We start from the raw sequence: 20854 nt of genomic DNA on the forward strand, positions 1-20854 counted from the left end.
TGTAATTGACTATGTCAAAATAAGCTTAGTATTATAGACATAATGGAGATATACAATTTTAATAGAAACTTTAATATGCTAACAGAAATGAACTTTTTCATATTTGTATAATCCATTAGGCAGACTAATATTTTTGAGGCTGTAATTTCAGATCAAGGAGCAAGCACAGCCAGCTTCTGCTGAAGGCCCCTTCTAGGATGAAAACAACTGATTTATCTCATTCCTCACCTGGCAGAAAGAGGTAAGTACCTCTCTTTTATAAGGGTAGGAGTACTGTTGTGCAGATGCCATCCTCATGCCTAATTGCTTACCAAAGGACAAGCTAATGCAACACACCACAGCACTGGGGGCTTCCACATGTAATGTTGCAGGAACAAAAACAGTGTTGATTTTCTCAATTTAAAATTATATAAAATCCATACCAACAGCCTCCAAAACTTTAACTCTTATATCATCAATTCTAAGTCAAATATGTAAAGGCTCGACTAAGTAGCATCGAAATTAGATATGGAGAGTCTCAATGCATGATTCATTCTGAGCCAATTTTTTCTTCTATGAGTCTGTGAATTCAAATTCATTGTTTCCAGGAAAGAATGGTGGGTTGAACACTGTATGGGCATTCCTTTTGGAATAACAATATCACCCATAGTAAAATTTGTGAGAAAGACCCACCATAACCCTTGGCTTGACCCTTGTCACTTTAGTGGCTTTTTCTTTTTTCTATTTTATTCTTCTCTCATACAGTACATCCTGACCATCGCCTCCCCTCCCTCTACTCATGCCAGTTCTCCTACCATCTCTCATTTCCCCCCATCCCCTCCTCTTCTGTTTCCTTTAAAAACAACAACAACAACAAAAAAGAACAGGCCTCCTAGTGAGAACAAATGAGCAAGGCACAACAAGATGCAGTAAGACTAACCAAAAATTCTCATATCAACGCTGAACAAGGAGTAGGAGGAAGAGGGTCCCAACATCTGGCAAAATTCTGAGAGGACCTCCACTCTTAGGAGTCCCACAAAAACTCCAAGCTGACACCCATAAAATATATGCAGAGGGCCTGGTACAGACCCATGCAGCATCGCTGCTGCGGCTTCAGTTTCTGAGAGTCCCTAAGAGCCCTGATTAGTTGACTCTGTCAATTGTGCTATCTAAGATATTCTGCCAGTTTTTCTCTTCAAGAGTGGCTCCCATGTCTAAAGGTCCAGGAGGCTCCTTCCTTTCATTCCTAGGGAGCAGCCATGCTCTCTTTGCTCATGTATTCTGGACCAAGCAGGGGAGTAGCAGATTATCTCAATGTCATTCTTCTAATGTTTTGAAATCAATGTCTAGCTTTCACTGAGTTGTTAATCCAAACTAACCTCCATAGTAAGTGATCATATGGGTACTCCTGTAAGGTTTTTTGTTTGTTTGTTTGTTTGTTGTTTGTTGTTTTTTTTTCATATTTTACATTTTGGATTGGCTGGGAACTTTTTTTTCCTTTTGCTCAATTTAAGTTTTAGTTATGTTTCTCTCTTTTGTTTTTTAGACTTCAAGTACTGAAATCCACATCTTCAATACTTTGTCCAAAAATATCTCTGATAAGCATTCAGTTGCATTACTTGATATTTCTACTTTTTTTTCTAAAACATTACAAGACAAGCACAACTAACCATGTTATTTGTCACTGTTAAAATAAACCCAATTTCTGCTATTATCTAATAAATTATAAGTCTTTCCTTCAGAAATGCCTTCACATCTTATTTTCTATCAATCTTGTGTTCGTGAATATGTAAGTATTATCCAAGAAGACTGAAGCTTTCTCTGTTTTCTTCTTATGTATGTCCTTAGCTCTTATCAGAATTACCTTTAAGATTCTAATAATAGCACTGCATGTTCATTCTTTTGTCCACCTCCACCCTTACCAAAACTCTACTTATATTTTCAGCTAAATATGCCCCCACAATTTCATATACAACCTCTATCCTATCCTTTTATGATTGTGAGATGACTAGATTTCTGTATCAACCTTATTGTTCTAAATAATGTCTGCATGGCTGGTAAAACATTTCCCGTGAATATATTTATTGTTTGTGCCTATCTGAGAATGATTTTGGAATTTTATCCAGAAGAGAATAGTAGAAACCTTCATACTTCATAGGGATAATGAAACCTATTAATGTGTACTGGCATTATTCAATTTAGTTAGGCCTCGGCTGTAACAGAGGTACATCCATTTTCTCCTAACTTGGATATGGAAGATCCAGGTTTTTAAAACATCAGACTTTGGGAATTCTTTTTAGAATCATTTACCCAGCTCTTTGGCCTTCAAGAGAAGATTGGAGATAAAATATGTACCATGGTATGCAAGTTTTTAAATATTGAATGAATTTCAGCAAGAATTTTCCTATTTTTACAGATCACAAATGGCAGATGGTGGAATTACTTGATATCCATATTAAAGACAGAAAAAAAAATTCCCATAGCAAACCTGTTGTTCTTTTTGTGGTTTTAACTCATGTTTATCATGAACTATGATCATATGTAGCTCCCATTTTCTCATCCAACTCCATCAACATTTCAACTCTTTCTCCTCTTTATTTATTTATTTTTGTTTGTTTGTTGTATGTATGAGAGAGACAGAGACAGACAGAGAGAGAGAGACAGAGATTCTACTAAGTCCAGTTGGAGCTGCCAGTAAGTGGATGGGTATGGATTCACCCTGTGGAGCATGGGAACGTATTGGAAGCTACATCTTCAATGAAAAATGACTCTCCATATTCCAATAGCTATCTACTGCTAATAGCTCCTCAGTAAGGGAGGAGCAGGAAATAATCTATGTCACTTATGCTTAGATTTTGCCTGGCTTGATCTTTTGTAAGTTTTGTTGATGTACCACAACTGCTGTGAGATCATGCTTAAGAAAGCCTTGTCATGCCCAGCATTTCACAGCACCCTTTCTTATCCCACCTAAGTTAAATTCTTTCTGACTTTTCTTCCTTTTTTCTTTTCTTTCTTTCTTTTTCTTTTTTTTTTTTTGAGGGAAGAGTTTATTTGGTTTATGCTTTCACATTGTAGTCTATCACTGAAGGAAGTCAGAGAAGGAACTCAAACAGGGCAGGAACATGGATGCAGGAGCTGATACAAGGTCATGGAAGAGTGCTGCTTACTGACTTGTTCCTCATGGCTTGCTCAGCCTGCTTTTTTTTTTTTTTTACTTTTTTATTATTTACTTATTTTTATTTTTATTAATTACAATTTATTCACTTTGTATTCCTCTGTACATCCCTTCTTCCTCCCCTCCCAATTCCACCGTCCCTCTTCCCCACCAGTGTTCCTCTCCAAATCCACTGATAGGGAAGGTTCTCCTCCCCTACCCTCTGATCCTAGTCTATCAAGTCCCATCAGGAGTGGCTGCATTGTCTTCTTCTGTGGCTTGGTAAGGCTGCTCCCTCCTCAGGGGGAGGTGATCAAAGAGCAGGCCGATCTTTCTGGCTTTTCATTCATGAGTTTTCAAAGTTTTTGTGTGGTTTTAGTAATTCTCATGTCATCTTTAAGGCTTAGAACCAAATCTTTTATTCCTAATTCTCTGGCCAGTTATGGTTTTCTCCAATAACAGCTCTCTACTGGAAGAAATAAATATGTAATATGCAAAAAATATGTCTCTACCTATGGGTAGAGACACTTTGGGGATCAAATGACCGGTTTTCAGCGGTCACCTAAGACCATTGGAAAACACAGATATTTATATTATGAATCATAATAGCAGCAAAATTATAGTTATGAAGTAACAATGAAAATAATTTTTTAACTTTTATTAATTACACTTTATTCACTTTGTATCCCCCATAAACCCCTTTCTCTTCCCCTCCCAATTCCACCCTCTCTCCCCCTTCTTCATACATGCCCTTCCTCAAGTCCACTGACAGGGGAGGTCCTCCTCTCCTTCCTTCTGATCCTAGTCTATCAGATCTCATCAGGAGTGGCTGCATTTTCATCCTCTGTGGCCTGGTAAGGCTGCTCCCCCCCTCAGGTGGAGGTGATCAAAGAGCAGGCCAATCAGTTCATGTCAGAGGCATAATTGTATAGTTGAGAATCACCACAACAGGAAGAACTGTGTTAAAGAGTCACAACATTAGGAAGGTTGAGAACCACTGATGTAGAGTCAATTTGACAGCATGACCATTCAGAAAAATAATACATTCTACACTAAGGCCTATGGCCTTCCAAACCACAGCCTTTTGACTATGCTTACCAGTGCAGTGTATGAAATCCAATCCTATGGAGAAGGCCTGAAATCCAACCAGAAATAGGTTAGTAATCCATAATACTTAAGCCACTATTATACCAGGAAGCACATCTTTTTTGGGAGATTGGTGCTGTGGCAGACCCAGTCTAGTGCTGGGTAAAACCACTGATATTGTTTCTCCCCTAGAAGCCTCAACATAATAAGCTAGCAAGTGACAAGAAAATTTACCTACCAATTTGATATTGAGTTCTTTATGTCCTACAGCCAAAATTCTAGTGTTTTCAGCAATAGGTTCAGCCCATAAGGGCAGACTAGACATAGCTCCTGGGGCTCAGAACACAAGTTCAACAGACAAAAATGTTACTACAATTTGGCTGTAACCTAGTCTTTCCTGAACAGTACAAACATGTTTACTGAAAGAGAAGCTTGATTTTTTAAAAATTTACCTATTTACTCATTATACATACCAATCTTAGCCCTCTCCCTCCTCTCCTCCCAGTTTCACCCTCCTTCCTTCTTACCCCTATTCCTCCTTCTCTCTTCCTCAGAAGAAAGGAGACCAGCCCACATGCCCCTCCCAACACAATCAAATCTTATCAGGACTGAGCATATCCTCTACCACAGTGGCCTGGCCAAACAGCCCAACTAGGGCGAAGTGATCCAAAAAGCATGCAAGAAAGTCCTTACAAATATGGGCCTGGGCGGGGCAGAGGGGGGGTGCAGAGACTGAGGCACCAACCAAGGACCATGTTTGTAGAAGCTCTAGACCTCCTGCTGAGATATAGTCCATGGGCAGCTGGTCTTCCTGTGGTTTTTCTAGTAAGGGGAGCAGGGGCTGCCCCTGTCATGAACTGGGCTACCTGCTCTTTGATCACTTCCCCCTGGTTATAGAGCCATTCCAGGCCACATAAGAGGATCCTGATGAGACATGATAGCCTAGGGTCACATGGTAGGGGAGGAGGCCTCTCTCTCTTTTTGTAGTGTAGTGGAGGCACATAGGGAGCCCAGGCAGGAAGAGACAAGGGAGGGGATGCAATCAGGATGTAAAGTGAATAAATTATAAAAGAGAAAAAAGAAAATCCTTGTCAGAGATAGCCCTCCCACCCCACTTGATCCCCTTGTTAAGAGACCCACACAATGGCCAAGTTGTACATTGTGTACATATATATAGGGGAGCTAGATCTAGTCCATGCAAGAAACAACTTGAATTAAAAGAATAAAAGGAAAATAAATCTGAACCAATGATCAGAACCTGAATGGGCAGATATCCATGAAAAAAAAAACACAAGTGACATGAAAAATAGAGAAAATTTGTCCTCCAAATCAATTCTAGTGACCCATTCATTCAAATAATTAGAGGACATTCCAGATTCAGAATTCATTTTAATTTTTTTAAATTTTATGATTATAATATAGTTACAACAGTTTTCACTTCCCTTTCTTCCTTTCGAACTCTTCCCTGAGCTCTTTCTTCTGGCCTCTTTTTTTTGTTAACTCTTTACCTTCACTGATCCTTTCCACATGACCATCATCCATCATCCAACACTGTGTAAGAACACGTGAGGAAAACACTCAACCCATAGAGAGTCACGTACAATAAATAGGTAAAACAAGACAAGTTTCCAATTTCATCTGTTTTCATAGTGCTATAAGGTAAAGTCCCCAAGAAATATAGGATCCAATATAAAGTATTAGCTTTAGAAATATGTAATTATATTAACCCTTTAAAAAGTAGTCCGGTCATATTTGTCCTTCGCTGAGAGTGGCCATTGTTCTACCAGAGTGGACGCAGGACTAGCCACAGGATTATCAACATGGATTGCTGCAGCCATGAATCATCTGAAGGAATGGGCGGGCATGGGAGTGTTAGCAGGCCTTCTGGTGTTGGTCTCCTTGGTTTGCCTGTGGTATATATGCAAGATTAGAGTCTCACAACAGTGTGAGGCAGCCATGATCATTCAGGCCTTTACAGCCATTGAAGCAGGACATTCTCCCCAAGCATGGTTGGATACCATAAAAAGCTAAAATGATACGCTCAGGATGCGAGGCTAAGCACTGCACTCAGGGTCAGCCGGTTTGGACCCAGAGAAGAGCATGTCTGATTGCATGCGGGTTGATGCCCCAGGTCCCGCCTCTGAGAAAAAGGTATCAGACGGGTCTGATGCTCTTTGGGTGGATGACACCTAAATGAACATCTGTACAAAGTCCCAATTTATTTCTAATATCAGAGATCAGACCTCTACTCTTGCCTGATGCGTCTAAAACAAAAAGGGGGAACTGTAGAGAGCTGCGGAATGCTATGCCTTAAAGATGGAGCTGGTTTCCGCCTTCCACCTTCCTGATGGTGAGTGCTCTCTGTCACGAACAACTCCACATTTGGCTAAGGCCGAGGATCTGGCTTGCTTCCATGTATGTGGACCTATCTGCATTGCCCCTGTGGCACGCCTGGGTTGGCTACCCAGAGGCTATTTAAGCTGTGGGCTGGCTTTCCCCGGGGTCCGAGGTTTGTTCAAGGTTCCTGAATAAACTGCATTGAAAAAAAAAAAAAATTTGGCAGGTGATATACTTGAAGCCCAATGAAACAATTTAGTCACTGAACACTCAAGTGATATAATCTACAAATGCAAAACACTTATCTTAGAACAGATAAGTGACTTTTACTGCTGACAATTAGGAACCTAACATGGAATGAAAGACACTATTTGACTTTAGAACTTTAGACTAAAGGGTGAGACTTATCCAATTATCAGCTCAGCCAAAGAGTAAATAAAGAGAAACAGGTTTTACAGGTGAACTGTATAAATTGGAATCAGCTGAGCTTTGATCTGAAAGGGAGCTTGATATAAACAAAAATAAATAAATGAAAGGAAAGCATTTCCTAAGCAGTGCTCTTCAACAGTCATTAAAAGCCACTGAAGTTTCTCAGCAAGAAGCGAAGTGAGGCACAGAGGGCATGAAGAGAAATAGACTTCTTCCCAAACACTCACATTGCCTTAAAGGCACTGTTAGTCTTCTCTTAGTTTATATTTGATGCATTCGCTGAGATTCCTGCATGTTGCAATGCCCTTTACATACAGATAAGATAAACTAACTAACAGCATTTTTGTTTTGATACACTTTCATTACAAATATAGCAGCAGAATATGGCTCCTTGACAGGAAGAAACTTGGAGAAAGTAGTTCTGATTTGAAATTCTTTTTTTTTTTTCTGTTTTATTTATTACAATTTATTAACTTTTTATCCCTCTCCCTGGTCCCCTCCCAATCCTACCCTCCCTTTCTCTTCTCCTCCCATGCCCCTTTCCCAGTCCACTGGTAGGGGAAGTCCTCCCCTTCTATCTGACCCTACCCTATCAGGCCTCATCAGGACTGGTTGCTCTCCTTGTGGAGTTCCCATCCCCTCCAGGTCTTTTTATCTCCCCTTTCTTTCATAAGACTCCCTGAAAGTCCTTTGTGTGGTTTGTGAAAAGGTCAGTGGTTTTGGTCTATGGACTAACAGATTTAGCAATGGAATGTGTACTAAGTTAGGTAATACTTTATGGCAGGTTAAAATTCAACTTCCAAAGATTTGAAAGCAATTTGACTTGCTGTTGTGTCAAGGTAGAAAGACCAGAAAGAAGCATGGGGAGAACCATTTTGCTTCTCATCTCCATTGTGCTGGCAGCGTATTATGTTCACGTACCTCTTCCAGACAATATTGAAGAGCCCTGGAGAGTGGTATGGGAAGTGACACAAGTAAAAATAGCAACAGATTTGGTAAGTTCTGAATTTAACAACTTTGTGAGTACTGAATAATTAAAAAAAGAGAGAAAATAATGGTTGAGAGGGAATTTTTACAGCATGCTCAGTCTCTAGATCTGATCCTAGTACAAAGAGCCACAGGAGAGGGGGAGAGGAAAAAAGAAGAGGGATCAAGGATAGAAAGAGGGTGTGTGTTTTACAGTACTGCCAGGTAAAGTGTTTTAGAAGTATTAACTTCAGAAAAAAGAATGGAATAGTATTGTTTAACTATAGAAGTCTATGCATTAATCTTGGTTCATACATTTAAACAAATACTTGCTGGAACAGTTTGTGAAACTGATTGATTAAAAAAAAAGGATAAAAAAACAACAGGAGACGAGACCATATTGATTTCCAATTGGCACTGCTTGTTCTGTCATTATTTTCAAGGGAGTATTATTTCATATATATGAAATCTCTCACGTGTCCTTAAGCTCTCTGTGTGCTAAATTACCATCCTATAGCAAAATATATATAAGTCAAGGACACTTAGTCTGAATTTCAAATACTTGGCACACTGATTTAGAGTTTCTATTGCTGTGAAGAGACACCATGACTCTTACAAAGGAAAGCATTTCATTTGGGATGGCTTACAGTTCAGAGGTTTAGTCCATTATCATCAGGCAGGAAGCAAGGCTACACACAGGCAGCTATGGTTCTGGAGAAATTGCTGAGAATTCTACCTCTGGATCTGCAGACAACGGGAAGAGAGAGTGAAACTGAAAATTTGTTTGGGCATTTGACTCCTCAAAGACCAGCCACAGTGACACACTTACTCCAACAAGGCCTTACCTATGCCAGCAAGGCTACAATTCCTAACAGTGCTACTCCTTATGAGTCTATAGTCTATTCAAACCACCACAGATGCGTGTCTCTTTAGAAGTTCCAAATATATCTTCTTGCATTCTATGTAACTCTGAAAAAATGTGATATATGCTGTATTTTCATTTTCCTATTTTAGTTACATTATTGAAATATATATATATATATGGTATTAGATATGGGTTAACTGAATTGCTCAGTTTCAAAACTTATTTATAATGAATTATTACTGAATTGTATACAAAAAGTGTTTAAATTATTTATTGTTTATCTTTGTTATAGACACACATGCCATCGCTTTATGATAGCAAAGAAATGGCATCATTTGGCATTCATTATTTCTAAACCTTTTCTATAATTTTCTTTTCTTTTTCTATAATATGTGATATTTTTGAGTTTTAATTTGATTGTTTTAATTCTTTCAGCATGAGGACAGGTAACAATGTGTTTTGATAGGCTACAATATTTCAAGAGGGTAGGGAGATGAGAAAAAATTTGAGTTGGAGGAGGGGAATATAATTAAAATATGTTATGTTAAAATTTTTAATGAAAATGGCATATTATTATTAAAAGTAAAGCATTCTAACACCTTAAATTCTTTATGAAAAAATATAAAAAGGATTTATGCACTATTTTCATGACAAAATTATAAAAATAATAAAGTCCCTTACATGGTAATGACATAGACAGAAATATAGAATAATGGAAGAAAAGACCCAAATGTAAATTCACTTTAGAAAAGCTACTTGATATTTGACAAAATGCCATAATACATACTGGAGAAAACACAATTTTCGACAAATTCTACTGGGACAATTACATGTGTACATGTAGAAGAAAATGCTTAAAACTTTATTTATTATACTGCACAAAGATCAACTTGCATGGATCAAAAGTGAAGTCAATGTGAAAATTGAAATGCTAGAAGAAAATGTAGGAAGTATTCTGCACAACATAGGTGTGGGAAAAGAACTTCTGAACAGGACACCTTTTACTGAGGAATTAAGGGACCTCAAAAAATTTAAAAGCTTCTCAACTAAAAAAAAAAAAAAATGAAAGTGAAAAAACAAAAAGCAAACAAACAAACAAACAAACAAAAAGACCTAGCAGTTGAACGCAGAGGAATCCCTTAAAGAAAGAGAATCTTTGTCAACTGTATGTTTAATAGAAGGTTAATATGTAGAATATAAAAGAATTCAAAACCAAGTATTTTTAAAAAAGAAATGATAAAATGAATTAAAAATTTAAAAAGTAAACCTGAACAGAGATCTCAAAGGAAGAATTAAAGCTGGATAGGAAATATCTCAGAAAATATAAGCATCATCCTTAGCCATTAGGGAAGTGCAAATTAAAAACAAAACAAACAAACAAACAAAAAAAAACCCTTTAGATTGCATTTCTCCCCAGTCAGAATAGCAAAATTCAACAAAGAAGCTGACAACACATGCTCAAAATATGTGGGGGAAGGGGAACTCTCATTCACAATTGCTGGGATTGCAAACTGGTTGCAACCATTATGAAAATTTGTTTGATGAATTCTTAGAAAGCTAAAAGTAGATATGCCATGAAACCTAGCTGTATTACTTTTTGGCATATGCTCAAAGGAGTCAACATCCTACTCTACAAATATCTGCTCAGTTATGTCCATGATTACTTCATGCTCAATGTCTAGGAAATGAAAACAACCAAAATGTGTTTCAGCTGATGAATAAATAATGAAAATGTCATAGACCTACTATGGAATAATCTATAAGGGAAACTGAAGTCATGGAACTAGAGGCTGTGATTGAGATGTAATGTGTTAGGGAAGAATAAATAAAAAGCAAAAAGAAAATATGCTGAGTGATGTAGCCCAGATCCAGGAAGACAAATGCCACAATTCTCTTTTATGTATGGGTTGTAGTTTCCTTTAAATATAAGTATATAAACTGGAGTCCCTGTAGAAACTAAGGAAGTTAAAAGAAAACATGAGTGAAGAAGAGAGAGAGGGGGTAGTATGACACAGAGGTAATGAGGAGAGCAAGGCCTAGGGATTGACTGGTAACTGAGATGGAGGACAATACAGAGGGAGAAGGAAAGATCAGCGATAAAGAACTCTATGAAAGTTTGAAAAAAAATAAGGAAACACTGTTTCATGTTTACTCAAAAACATACGATATATAAGAAGTTTTACTTGGCAGTAAAAATGTTCCTTCAAGAGCCACTGTATATCTAACCAAAATCAAGTGGCATGCTACTGCCATTGCCACTGGTTGCTTTCAAGAAATTGAAAGCAAGTTCTTGTTGCCAAAGACAATACACACTTCAAGTACAAGAACTGGAGGAATCAATCTGGAACTGACCTGCAACTTTCCTCTTTGAGGACCAGATCTCACAGGATCTAAAAGGCTGTACAAGCTACTGAGGGAGACAACAATAAATAGTCCTACCCAGCAAGGACACCTTGGAAGCAAGAGAGTGGCCAGCATTGCAGGATGTTTCCCAGGGTGCAACAGCAACAGTCACATCTCCAGGGTAACCAAGGTTAATCTGATTGGATCTAAGGCCTATGTAAGAGGAAGAAAATTTTGCCTGGTATCATAAATCCAGTCAAGGAACCATGGTTGGGAAGGTCATATGTCTCTAGAAGAGAACTTACCACTTTTCTAAACCAGCATGTTTTCTTGTTGCATTCTAAATACCATATCCTTACACCACAGATATGTGCGCAGAGGCCATTAAAAAGCCACAATTAGAAAAATTACAGAAAATAACTGACTATAAGTTCTCAACACCAACTGATACATCTACAATGCAACCTCTATTCCTGAGGCCCAGGGAGGAGTATCATACACAAGGGGGAAGAAATATTTTAAGAGATGACCAACGTGTCCAAGATAACATAGCATTATATATATCATACTATTGTGGTGTGTGTGTGTGTGTGTGTGTGTGTGTGTGTCAGGGAAACAGAACCCAAGAAATCTCAAAAATTGTTTACCTAAGCAAGACAAGCACACTAACAACTGTTAGTTGCTATATAATTGATAGCTATATCTAACAGTTGACATTCCAATGTGGATGATAGAATTTTCACAATTTTGAAATTGTATCCATAGTTAAAGAGTTACAGGGAATTGATGGCTGATGAGAAAGGGAGAGCCAGTCTTCTCCAGGGAAAAGACCCTGAGAAGTTATCCAATCCTAAACCATCAGTCCTAAGTACACATCATATTACAGCTACACACACACACACACACGTAACTTTTCTTTTCTTTTTCCTCTCCACTCAGGCTTCTTTTGCTGAACTTTTGGGAATCAGTCATTTCATGGACACAGTGAAGTTATTTATGAAACTTCACGAAGTTCCACCCACTTCTGACGAGAATGTTACTGTGATGGAGACAACTTTCAACAGTGTTCCTGTTCGAATATACATACCCAAAAGGGAGTCAGCACCACTGAGGAGGGGCTTGTTTTATATTCACGGTGGAGGCTGGTGTTTGGGGAGTGCTGGTATGTCCAAATGATTTAGCATTCTTGTTTGTTCCATAAAATGTGATACTGACTCAGCACAAAGAGACATTAAAGTCATATATAAGTTAGATAATAATACTTCAATTGCTTGAAACATGTTCTTTTCTGAAAGGTGAATTAATTACTACTACATGCTGTATACAATCTCATGTAAGAAGAGAAATGGCCTACCACAGAGGGCCTCTGAAAGACTCTATCTAGCAGTGTATCAAGTCAGATACTAAGACTTATAAACAACCCTTTGGCAGAGTGCGGTGAATCATAAGAAAGAAGGGGGAATTCAGGAGCTCCACAAGGACCAAGTATATCAGGGCACAGGGGTCTTTTATGAGACTGCTTCTCCAACCAAGGACCATGTGTGGATATAACCTAGACCTTCTGCTCAGATATAGCCCGTGGTATCTCAGTATCCAAGTGGGTACCCTAGTAAGGGGAACAGGGACTATTTCTGACATGAACTCAATGGTGGGCTCTTTGACCTCCCCCTCCCCTGAGGGAGGAGCAGCCCTGCTAGACCACAGAAGAGGATATTGCAGCCAGTCCTGAAGATACCTGATAAACCAGGGTCAGATGAAAGGGGAGGACCTCCTCCCCTATCAGTGGACTTAGAAAGGGTCAGGGAGGAGATGAGTGAGGGAGGGTGGGATTGGGAGGGAATGAGGGAGCAGGATATAGATGGTATACAAAGTTAATAAACTGTAACCAATATTTTTTAATTTAAAATTTTTAGTTTATTAGTAGTAGTATTATTAATTTTATTAATTATGCTTTATTCACTTTGTAGCCCCCCATAAGTCCCTCCCTCCTCCCCTCCCATTCCCACCTTCCTTCCCCCTTCTTCACACATGCCCCTCCCCAAGTCCACTGGTAGGGGAGGTCCTCCTCTCCTTCCTTCTGATCTTAGTCTATCAGATCACATCAGGAGTGGCTGCATTGTCTAAACTGTAACTAATATTAATAAAAAATAAACAAAATCTAAACAAAAGAAGAGAAATGGCTTCTTGAATATAGGAGTTTACATAATTATTATTGTATAGTGGGTAGAATACTGTAGTGAAAACAAAAGAGGATGAGCCAAACAATGAGTGAAATAATATGAAATGAGACAAAGTTGTTAGATGTAAAAAGCACAGAGCTGAACACACTATTTTTATTTGATATTAGAAATTTCACTACCTACATGTAAATTATATATTTTACTTCATATAATTGTGTAGTATTTTACTTCATTGAATGTAAGTATATAAACAGAAATAATATAATCAATATTTCTCATATCTTATAATGTATGTACTTCATAACAACATGAAGAGTCTATTAGAGTTTCAATAGTTAATTTTAAGATGCTGACCTGTGAGCTGTTCTGGAATGCGGGCTCTGAGACTTGAAGAAAAGGTTAAATTCATTTGACCTTGAGACCATAGAGATAATTAGGCTTGGCACAGAAAGGAAGGTTATCTATAACTCTGTATAGAAGAGAGGCATGTTTATAACAGAAGTATGAAGTTCTGACTTAGCGTGTGTTTGAATTTTTATGAATGCTTAATGCCCAGTATTGAAAATAGCTTAAGATGATGTCTTTTGAGCATCTGGATGGCCTTGTAGTGTCCTTCTATTCTGACATGTACCCGTTATCGTGTTGGGATTTCTCTAAACACTTTTTACTGGCATACTCTTGTTTATTTTTAAAAGACTTTACCTGTGTTTGGAACATGTGCCTAAACTCAGGTACATGTATAGAATCCATTCCTAACCCATTACATTGCTGAGAGGGAAAAAACACCCAAGTCACATGTTTTTCTCTCCCTAATTATGGATGGCTGTTGAATAGGTTAGGTTTTTCTCTCTCACTCTAGCAGTCTTATTGAAGTCTAACACGATTTCCAGACACTTCTCTCTATAAAACACTCTCCTGGAGAAACTATTACTATGTATCTGTGTGCCTTGTAAAAAAAACTGACAACCCTCCCACACACCTGACTCTACTATATAGTACCTTCCTTAAAGTCAGGTACAGTCATCCGCACTTCCAAGGACAGGAAAAGGTAGGAATGTTGAGTGGAATGATGGTGCTTTTGACGAGGCCCAGTGAAATGGTAAAAGCAAGCACCTGGCAGCGTCTGTCTGAAACAGCTCAGAGCAGGGTTCATTTGCTACACTGATGATGAAGTGCTGTGCACCCCAGAAGCACTTCATATAATTGTGTAGACTGTCTACAGTAGACTGTCTCTCTCCAAGGGACAGCGTGCACGTGCATGTGTTTTTGCTGGTGTAACTTTTCCGTCTGTTTGCCTGACAGTCTCTTACTAAGTTTCCTCGATTTCAGCTCTTTCGATGTATGACAGTCTGTCGAGAAGGACAGCGGATAGACTCGATGCTGTTGTCGTGTCAACTGAGTAAGACCATGGTTTGCTTCTTCAGTGCTTTGCCTTGTGCTTTCTGTATCAAGAAGCCAACAATCTTGTCATTTTCTTCTGGTTATTATTGGAGTATTTCAAAGGAAATTAAGAGAGCGAGCAATCAGAAAGTGAACTTAACTTGGCCAGAATAGAATCAGAGTTAATAAAACAAACAAATAAACAAACAAAAAAAGCAAAACAAAACACTTACATCAACCAGGAATCAAAATAGAAACAAACTCATCAGAACTCATCAGAACAGTGGTACATCATATGCACCAATGATCTGCATGGGAATTCTAGGCTAGGTTCTTTAGCAGCATGAGTGCTTTAAGTCAGAGAATCACAAGCAAATGAGGCTTAAAATTTTGCCTCGAACAAGTAACAGGACAGGAGCCTACCGCAGAGGACCTCTGAAAGACTCTACATAGCAATGTATCAAAGCAGATATTAAGACTCATAACCAAACCTTTGGCCGAGTGTGGAGAATCATATGAAAGAAGGGGAGTTAGTAAGACCTGGAGATGACAGGAGCTCCACAAGGACCAAATAAATCAGGGCACAAGGGTCTTTTATGAGACTGTTTCTCCAACCAAGGACTATGTGTGGATATAACCTAGAACCCCTGCTTGGATATAGCCCATGGTAGCTCAGTATCCAAGTGAGTTCTCTAGTAAGGTGAACAGGGACTGTTTCTGACATGAACTCAATGATTGGTTCTTCAGACACCCCCCCGCCCCCGAGGGAAGAGCAGCCTTGCTAGAGCACAGAAGAGGACATTGCAGCCAGTCCTGAAGAGATCTGATAAGCTAGGGTCAGATGGAAGGGGAGGAGGACCTCCCCTATCAGTGGGATTGGAAAGGGGCAGGGAGGAGATGAGGGAGGGATGGTGGGATTGAGAAGGAATGAGGGAAGGGGCTATGGCTGGGATACAAAGTAAATAACCTGTGATTAATATAAAAAATAAAATTATTATAAAAATTTTGCCTTGAGGCTTTCAGATCTCTAATATAGCATATAGATAGATTATTAATTAAGCACAGTGTATCCATAAGTGAACTGAGAATCATATATTTTCTGCACAATATGGTCTTTCAGAGAATTACATGATAAACTGTACTTAAGAGGTCAAGTAATCATATGCCATGGCCTAATCATCACTGGAAGCAATGGAAACATCTACACAAGGAAATAGGCAAAGATATGTTCTCAAATAACATATTAGGGTAATAACTGAGAAGAAATCAATTTGGTACAAAGGAAGAGAAAAATGAAGCAATGAATAAAGCATAGTGGTCACATAGATTGTTTTGATATTGATGAAGCTCAAACATAAAACTAATACTATTTGTTTGCCATTGATTCATTTCTGGCAAAGTATAATAATTGTAAAAAAGAACATACTGGAAAAAGTTATTAAGGAAATGTATTACCTGTTATATATTTTTATTACTTTATTTTTGACTCAAGTCTAATTCAATTGCTTTACCCAAGGTTTTACTAGTATAATAATTAAATCAGAAAAGATTTTATGATTGATTGCACCCATATAGTTAGCAATAATATTTTGTTTATTAAACAAAACTTGGCCCTTTATTTTAGTGATATACCACATATATCTTTAATTAAACTTCATTCACTTGAATCTTATTCTTTACCTAGCTATGCGTTAGCCCCCAAACATCATTTTCCAAGCCAGTTTGAAGATGTGTACAGTGCCTTACGATGGTTCTTACAGGAAGACATTCTTAAAAAATATGGTGTAGAACCTACAAGAGTCGGCGTGTCTGGAGACAGTGCTGGTGGGAACTTAGCCGCAGCTGTCACACAGCAAGTAGGTTGTTCGGGTTTGTTTGATATTTTAAAACACCCTGTATGTAAATATACTTGTCTCAGGTACTCTAAAGGTTAGGAAGAATGTGACATATTATGACCACTGTAAAACATCCGAGAAACATCTGGAATGATGTTGAAATGTTTGTCGACACCGTGCTTCTATACTTGAGCAAGGTCACCATTTTCTTCTTTTTACTTATACTGTGGCAGAGTAAGGTAACGCATGAATATTTCAGTCAGCGAGGTTTTATCCTCTACTGCTATATCAGGAGATGTCTGGTAAACTTGAACAACAACACCAACCACTATAACTGTAGTATTGATAATTAGAGGGTGTAATATATTTTGGTATCAGAAAAATGAAATTATTCAAAGGAAAAATGTTAGCACAGAATTATAAATGTAATTTGTACTCTTATAGATATCCTTTGAGTGATGAAGATTGATAATTTTAAGATCTGAATTGTTTGTAAAATTTCAGGATATTTAGCTACTGTGAATAAATTTCATTTTTCTCATACTGCTGCATTTAAGGCAAATTCACTTCCTGAGAAGATGAGCTATAAATTCTGTGGTTTGCTCTAATATCCTATAAAAGAATGTACAATATGCTTCAGCATTTGAATTTTATACCCCTTCGGCCTCATTGCTCTGAAAGGCAATTTGAAACAACTTGAGGTATGCATCAAGAATCAAGAATTTTTTGAAACTACAGCAGTAACCAACTGTGAACTTGCCTATTTTTCCTATTATCTTTAAGCATACATTTATTTTCAATGTTGCAGCAAGTCCTTCTTTTATATGTTTCAGTTTCTGTAATTTTATATATTTTGCTTCATAAATTGAATAACTATATGAGCTATCATATAATATGCTGTAGACCATCATAGACTAAAAAGTTGGAAAATATTCTTAGACCTTAAACATTTTTTTCTTTTTTTTAATTTTTCATCAATTACACTTTATTCATTCTGCATCCCCCCATAAGCCCCTCCCTCCTCCTCTCCCAATCCCACTCTCCCTCCTCCCTCTGCTTGCATGCCACTCCCCAAGTCCACTGATAGGGGAGGTTCTCCTCTCCTTTCTGATCTTAGTCTATCAGTTCACATCAAAAGTGGCTGCATTGTCCTCTACTATGGCCTGGTAAGGCTGCTCCCCCCCAGGGGGAGGTGATCAAAGAGCAGGCCAATCAGATTAGGTCAGAGGCAGTCCCTCTTCACATTACTATGTAACCCAATTGGACTCTGAACTGCCTTGGGCTACATCTGTGCAGGGGTTCTGGGTTATCTCTATGAATAGTCCTTGGTTGGAGTATGAGTCTCTGGGAAGTTCCCTGTGTTCAAATTTTCTGGTTCTGTTGCTCTCCTTGTGGAGACCCTGTCCTCTCCATCTCTTACTATTTCCCAGTTCTTACATAAAATTCCCATCACTCTGCCCAACAGTTGCCCATCAGGCTCAGCATCTGCATTGATAGTCTGTAGGGCAGAGGCTTTCAGAGGCCCTCTGTGGTAGGTTCCTAGGTACTAAGCAAGAGAGAGGACCCTAACTAAAATGTCCAATCCCCATCCGGAAAGACAAAGAGGATAGACATCAGAAGAAGAAGAAAACAGGAAACAACCTAGGGACCTTAAACATTTTTAAGACAAAGAATTTCCATACAATTAACCCAAGCATTCAGTGTCTTGTCTTCTATAACACATTTACTACTTAAAGGAACTGAAATAAGTATTGCTACCTTCTCAGCTGTGAGGTTAAACTAAAGAACCTCCCCTCATTTATTCTCTTGATTGGGACATGAATACAACACCCCACACTCTATTTTTTGAAAAGATAAGTTTTTAAGTCAAAGCAAAACAGTTAATGAACCGTTAAATCTCTGCTTCTCATCATACTCCTTGGTATTTGATGGGAATTAACATGTTTGTTAGCACATGAGTTACATAAAATCCTTTTCTTAGAAATATGGCATATTATTTCCACTAGTATTTTTGAAATTCAGTCTTGAGCATTCTGCAGAATATTTCCACATAATGGCAATAATTTTATTAAGGAGTAGATGATGAACATATAGACAATTGGAAAATTCAATAAGATATATTTGTTGTACCAGGTAATCTGAATTTATTTTATTTCTACTTATTATTTATAGATGGAATTATACCAATTAACTAAAATAGTTATTAAAATATAATTTTATTTCCTTTTTAGCTCATACAGGATCCAGATGTCAAGATAAAACTCAAGGTCCAAGTCTTAGTATATCCTGCCCTTCAGGCCCTTGATTTGAATTTACCATCATTTCAAGAAAATTCACATTTTCCGTTTTTATCCAGATCACTCATGGTCAGGCTTTGGAGTGAATACTTTACTACAGATCAAGCCCTAGAGAAAGCCATGCTTGTCAATCAACATGTACCTATGGAACACAGCCATTTGTTCCGATTTGTGAACTGGAGTTCCTTGCTCCCTGAGAGATACAAGAAAGGTTACTTTTATAAGAGTCCCACTCCTGGTAGTTCTGAGCTGGCTCAACAATACCCAGGGTTTGTAGATGTGAAGGCATGCCCTCTCTTGGCCGATGACAACATATTGCTTCATTTACCTCTGACCTATATCATCACTTGCCAGTATGATGTCCTACGAGATGATGGACTCATGTATGTCACCAGGCTTCAGAATGTTGGAGTTCATGTAACTCATCACCACATTGAGGATGGATTCCATGGAGCATTTACCTTTCATGATTTTAAAATTACATACAGGATGCAAAATCAGTACTTGAGTTGGCTTATGAAAAATCTATAGCAAAACCTACATGATTTATTGAAGATATATAGAAATAAAATAAATAAACTAATAAAAATCGTGGTTTTGAGCTTTTATGCCCTGTTTACAACTTTTGTTTATAAAAATAAAATTTATAAGAATAAAATACCTGAACAGAGACTGGCAGAATTTGGCAACAGTATAAAAATAATAACCCTGGGTTTGGAGCATGAAGGAAAGAAAATACCATACAAAAGCTGTAAAATATATATTTAATCTTTATTTATTTAGTTGTTCACTTTACATCTCAATCATAGTCTCCATGTTTCTCTACTGATGGTCCCTCACTCCCTCTCTTTTCCCCACTTCCCCTTCTCCTACCCCTCAGGAAAGGACCCCCAACCCACCCCAACACTCCAAGTTGCATCAGGACTGAGCACTTCCTCTTCCACGGTGGTTTGTCAAGGCATCCCTACCAGGGGGAAGTGATCAAAAGGCATACAACAGAGTGCATGTCAGAAAGAGGTCATACTCTTTGATGTGTTCTTGGATTTAGTTTTTGAGTATTTTGTTGAGTATTTTTGCATCAGTGTTCTAAGGGGATTTGGCCTGAAATTATTTTTCTTTGTTGGATCTTTGTGAGATTTAGGTATCAAGGTGACTGGGATTACAAGTGGGTCTCTGGGCTGGTGGCTGATCGCCTGCAGGAGGCTGGAACCTTTTCCAGGGATTGTCTGGGTAACCTGATGTCAGTCTTGATTGCTTCCTGGAAATCTCAATCTCTGTTGTTGTTGGACCCACAGTTCTGTCTGGGATGGTGGTCAGAGCACACCAGCATGTGTTTCTGGGCTGGTGACTGTGTGCCTGCCAGGATCCAGGACCTCTTCCGGGTTTTAGCTGGGTGACCTGAGAATGGACCAGACTGCTTCTCACACTGGGGGGTTTCCTGTCCTGGAAATCACAATGGGTGTTTTAGGGCCCAGGGTTCAGTCTGTTGGTTACTGTGCAGTTTCTGCTGTTCTGCTCATCAGATACAGTGTCCTCTCAGCTCCACCATCTTGGATCCTGATTCCCAAATATTCTTATCACAGGTATGTTTCATCATGCCTGGCCAAAGGAAAATATTGTCTTTGAATAAAAATGTTTGGGCCATTTATATTTAAACTAATTCATTTTTTTTACTTTATTTTTTCTTTTTGTTAATTACTTTTTGTTATTCACTTTGTATCCCACCTGTAGCTCCCTTCTTCCTCCCCTCCCAATCCCTCCCTCTCTCCTTCATCTCCACCCATGATCCTCCCCCATTCCACTGATAGGGGAGGTCTTCCTCCCCTTCCTTCTTATCCTAGTCTATCAGGTCTCATCAAGAGTGGCTGCATTGTCTTCCTCTGTGGCCTATTAAGGCTGCATCCGTTAGGGGGGAGGTGATCAAAGAGCAGGCCAATCAGTTCATGTCAAAGACTTAAACTAATTCTTATGTAGTTAAAAACTATCATCTTGGTATGAACTTC

General features: G+C 38.4%; 1 protein-coding gene and 1 long non-coding RNA gene across 2 annotated transcripts; one reads left to right on the forward strand and one right to left on the reverse strand.

Annotated features, from left to right (window-relative positions):
* Nucleotides 1–3959: 3959 nt before the first annotated feature.
* Nucleotides 3960–6121, reverse strand: LOC132652222 (uncharacterized). The gene is made up of 3 exons (XR_009589701.1): nt 5947–6121; nt 4232–4268; nt 3960–4090 (listed from the first exon to the last, which is right to left on the reverse strand). It is a non-coding gene; the product is annotated as an uncharacterized LOC132652222 (long non-coding RNA).
* Nucleotides 6122–7798: 1677 nt separating this feature from the next.
* Aadac (arylacetamide deacetylase) lies at nt 7799–19440 on the forward strand. The gene is made up of 5 exons (XM_021660982.2): nt 7799–7980; nt 12099–12321; nt 14669–14738; nt 16404–16575; nt 18786–19440. Exons 1-5 carry the CDS (start codon nt 7846–7848, stop codon nt 19380–19382), a joined length of 1197 nt encoding a protein of 398 aa, XP_021516657.1. The 5' UTR covers nt 7799–7845; the 3' UTR covers nt 19383–19440.
* The last annotated feature ends 1414 nt before the right edge of the window (nt 19441–20854 follow it).

The sequence above is a fragment of the Meriones unguiculatus genome, chromosome 2, assembly GCF_030254825.1.
Source record: "Meriones unguiculatus strain TT.TT164.6M chromosome 2, Bangor_MerUng_6.1, whole genome shotgun sequence".
NCBI lineage: Eukaryota > Metazoa > Chordata > Mammalia > Rodentia > Muridae > Meriones > Meriones unguiculatus.

Excerpts from the sequence above, each read along its gene's own strand:
- Aadac (XM_021660982.2), top strand. The coding sequence starts at position 7,846 with ATGGGGAGAACCATTTTGCTTCTCATCTCCATTGTGCTGGCAGCGTAT. Across the intron at positions 7,981-12,098 it reads TAAAAATAGCAACAGATTTG|GCTTCTTTTGCTGAACTTTT; the intron begins GTAAGTTCTGAA and ends CTCTCCACTCAG. Across the intron at positions 14,739-16,403 it reads GCTGTTGTCGTGTCAACTGA|CTATGCGTTAGCCCCCAAAC; the intron begins GTAAGACCATGG and ends TTCTTTACCTAG.